This window comes from Geospiza fortis, unplaced genomic scaffold (assembly GCF_000277835.1).
Source record: "Geospiza fortis unplaced genomic scaffold, GeoFor_1.0 scaffold173, whole genome shotgun sequence".
NCBI classification, from domain to species: Eukaryota; Metazoa; Chordata; class Aves; order Passeriformes; family Thraupidae; genus Geospiza; species Geospiza fortis.
Window position 1 is genome coordinate 6,340,983 of NW_005054334.1, and position 3,603 is coordinate 6,344,585.

The 3,603-nt window shown below is 42.2% G+C and overlaps 1 protein-coding gene across 1 annotated transcript in view; it reads left to right on the forward strand.

Annotated features, from left to right (window-relative positions):
* Positions 1-1,417: 1,417 nt before the first annotated feature.
* LOC102041738 (histone H1.11L-like) overlaps positions 1,418-3,603 on the forward strand; it is a 2,924-nt gene continuing 738 nt past the window's right edge. Inside the window, exon 1 of the mRNA XM_031057771.1 lies at positions 1,418-1,426. Within this exon, the coding sequence (XP_030913631.1) occupies positions 1,418-1,426 (9 nt within the window). The remainder of the gene's footprint in view (positions 1,427-3,603) is intronic.

Below are 3,603 nucleotides of genomic sequence, written 5' to 3' on the forward strand. Positions count from 1 at the left end.
GCTGAACCAGTAGCTTTGAGAGTCCCTGCTTCACCAAGGAGGGGACTGTCAGGGCACCACCAGCCCCGCCATCCGCGCCCAGCATTTCCTGGGGCTCCCCCAACCCTGTTCTGGCCCCAGGAAGCCATTCCAGCCCCCCTGGAGCCATCAACCCCTATCCCAGCAACACAGAAATAGGGCCAGTCCCAAGTTCCCCACAGCCCTGCCTGGCCATGGTCCCACTGCCCCAGGAAGCATCAAATGCCCAGAGCTGGGAATGAGCCCAGAGCCCCTCTCCAGGCCTGACCCTGATCCCACCTGCAGCTGACTTTTGGCCTTGCTTCTGTGTATTTATGGCAGGGAGCTGAGCTTTGTGGCAAATTAAAAGTTAAAATAAGAGGACAAATTCAATGTATTTTGAACAGGTTTTTGTTTTTGTTTTTGTTTTGTTTTGTAATTTTTTTAAAATTTTTCTATATAAAATTAGATGAATCATCTCTGAACCTTTTTTCTACTGACTGGAAATGTTGAGAATTAACACCTACAGCTGGGTCTCAGCAGGAGAAGGGTAGAAAATGTGAATCAGAATAAAATTGGAGGATCTGAGCAACTGTATATTTAAGAATTGTGAATGATACTCAGTTCTTCTATCTCCAAAACAGAGATGGGCTTTACATGTTTGGGAAAGCCACGGCAATGTGAAATGCAGTGCAGTTAGGTGTTCATGTGGAAAAGTCATAAGAAAGGAGAAGAATAGGAGAAAGAGTTGAAGAAGAATTATCCTCAGTATGAGTACAAACAGCTGAACACTGGGCCTTTGTAAGGTTCTTTTCTTAGGACTTTTAATGTCATCTATGGTGGCCACTCAGCTTTGTACCCTAGAGCCAAATATCACAAAAGGGACATGCAATGATTGAAAAGAACATGCAATAATTGGAAAGATACCCTGATTCTGCAATTTTTTAGTTGGCTAGCAGGCAGTAAATTTGGTTTGCATTACTATATATTTTTGCAAGTTAGTAAGCATTTGTTACTGGTTACAATAATCTCTACTTTCCATGCTGTCTGGGAAGGGGTCTAGGGGCTTTCAGATCTGATCTCTTGCAGTGCAAGCTGGCTCACATTGATAGCACCTGCAAAAAATAAATCGTTCTCTAGGATTTTCTGGCAGATTCTTGCTGCTCTGCCAGAGATGTCTGTCCATACTGACAGTGCATGCAGAGACCGACAGCCTGGAATGCCATGGAGATCCTGCTGTTCCTGATTTCACCTCTTCTAGGGTGAGGCAGCAAAGCTGGCTGTAATTGTGATGCTAAATGCACGAGAGAGAGGGAGAATCTCTTCCAGTAAGGATCCTTCCTATCTGTTCTTTTCCATGTCTGCATTGCAGGGCAATATGTGCTGCTACACCTACCTTAATTATTAATTAAGTTTGACCATGACTGGAGTAATGATCTCTGGTGCACAACTTCAGGTTTTATGTTGCTAATCACACGAGAAACAGCAGGTTTTGGGGGAGGAGGGTGAACCATGAGCCACAGTCTTTGTGTATTTACTATTCTATGAGGTGATGCTGTATTCTTATCTCCTTGTAGAGCTTGATTATTCTCTTATACTTCTGCATCCTTTCCCTAATAAAAATGACTTGACTGCTTATATATTAAATGGTCATGAGATTATATAATCTTTGTACAAATAAGAAAAGGGAATGTTGGAATAAAAACAGAAGAGGAAAATCAAATAAGTAGGAGCCCCTAAAATAATTACAAAATTTAGCCTCAAGCTGCTCAATTTACCTTTTGATAGAGAATGGTGGAGACAAAAGTGGAGTGAGATGAGGACTACCACAATGTGTGGCAGTGTTGCAGTGGCACACACTGAGAAGCTTTTCCTCTGGAGCTGGTTGGTGTTGTGGTTGGCACCACTACACAGGATTTAGGCATACAGCTGTGTGCCAGCTGTGTGTAAAGGAAAACAGTCTTGGGAATATTACATCACAGGCTGGAGGGAAGTGTGCTATTGTGATGCATTATTACTCTTGTAAAATAAGATTTGCAGAGACTGGGGGAGGTAGAAAGGCTTCTGTCCCAAAACAGGTATTGGCATTGGTGATTGAAGAGTTTGTGAGTACAAAAACCTGCTTAGACACTGTAACACATTTAGTTTTTAAAGGACATCAAGGATTCTACCAGACCTGGATGGGACAGAGCAGACACACAGTCATCCACCTGATTGCAGTCAACAATTTCACTATTCAATTCTTTATGCCCTCTACTACTACGTGGAGTAAATGTCATACAGTCAAGTTCTCTTGCCTTTGTAAAATTTCCAGTGAACCTTACTCTATAAGCCATCCCACTTCCAACACAATTTGAAAGCCCAGACCCAGATTTGTTGAATTTTCCATCTTATTGCACTCTCTGCCTCATCATAGCATCATAATTCCTCACCTAGTGGACCTCGATGGCAAGGAGGAGTTAGAAAGAAAACATAAATGCAAGAAAAATGTGCTTATTTTCCTAAAGTCTTTTTTTACCATAATTATGCAAGAAAATGTCAAAGTGCCTATATTAGGGTTTTTTTAATCAGACTTTGTGAATTAATTGAAGAGTCTTCCAAAGTCTTCAAGAGGTTCATTTTATTGTTCTTTAGTGGAATGAAATAGAGGAGTGAGGTGATATTTTTCCACTCATAGGTTTTTCATCTTGTTCAAAAAGAAAAAGGGAAGTTGATCATAACTGCTCAGCATCATACCTAAACTATTCAAGTGCATTTTGTTTATGTGAGGAATAAATAAATGCAGCACTCTGACCCTGTCAGCAGTCCCCGTGTCCCCCGTGGGGGCAAATTAGGAACTCGTGACAGAGACACAAAACTATACCCAAAGTTGTAGCTGGTAAGAATGTATGCATTCTAATGGAGCAGTCACCACGATGTGCATAAAGAGCTTTGCCTCACTTTGTGCTGCAGCCAATGGTTTTATGTACAGAAACTGCTGTGACATGATCTGTAACACAGAAAAAGGGCAGAGAGCAAAAATTGTGGTTTTTCTTTCCAGCTTCAGATCAAAATATGAATAGAATGGTGCTCTGACATCTTTTGCAGACTCAAGATCTGTCCATTTCTTTTTCCATGTTAATGAATCACATGAACGAATTTTACAGATTTAGCACCGTGTGCTTCATTTAGAGTGTGATCTGTTTATGTGCACCAAGACTTACATGAAGCTCTGTGGTCGAACACAAACTTTTTAATCTTCCGTGTTCAGGTCCTAAATTATTTCACTGATATTGCAGAGCCTTTTGCTACGTTAAAAACAGGAAAGTGTTTCAAAGAGGGGGATAAAGACGCTGTCTCATACTTCACGCATAGAATTGTGGAACGTCTGGAAACTTTGGAAATAAAGGGAAAAAAATATACCTGAGTGTTTCACAACAGCCAGAGGTATAAACCTCAGTAGGAGAAGCGGCAGCACAGCTTTGTGCTACCTCACTCTCTTTGAAAACCTCTTATCCATTCTATTTCACCCGAGGAAGCACCAGGCGGAGCGCGGAGCACCGGGCGGCGGCAGGGCGGGACGGGCGGGGCCAAACAGCGCAGGCGGCGCTGCAATAACCGGGGGGG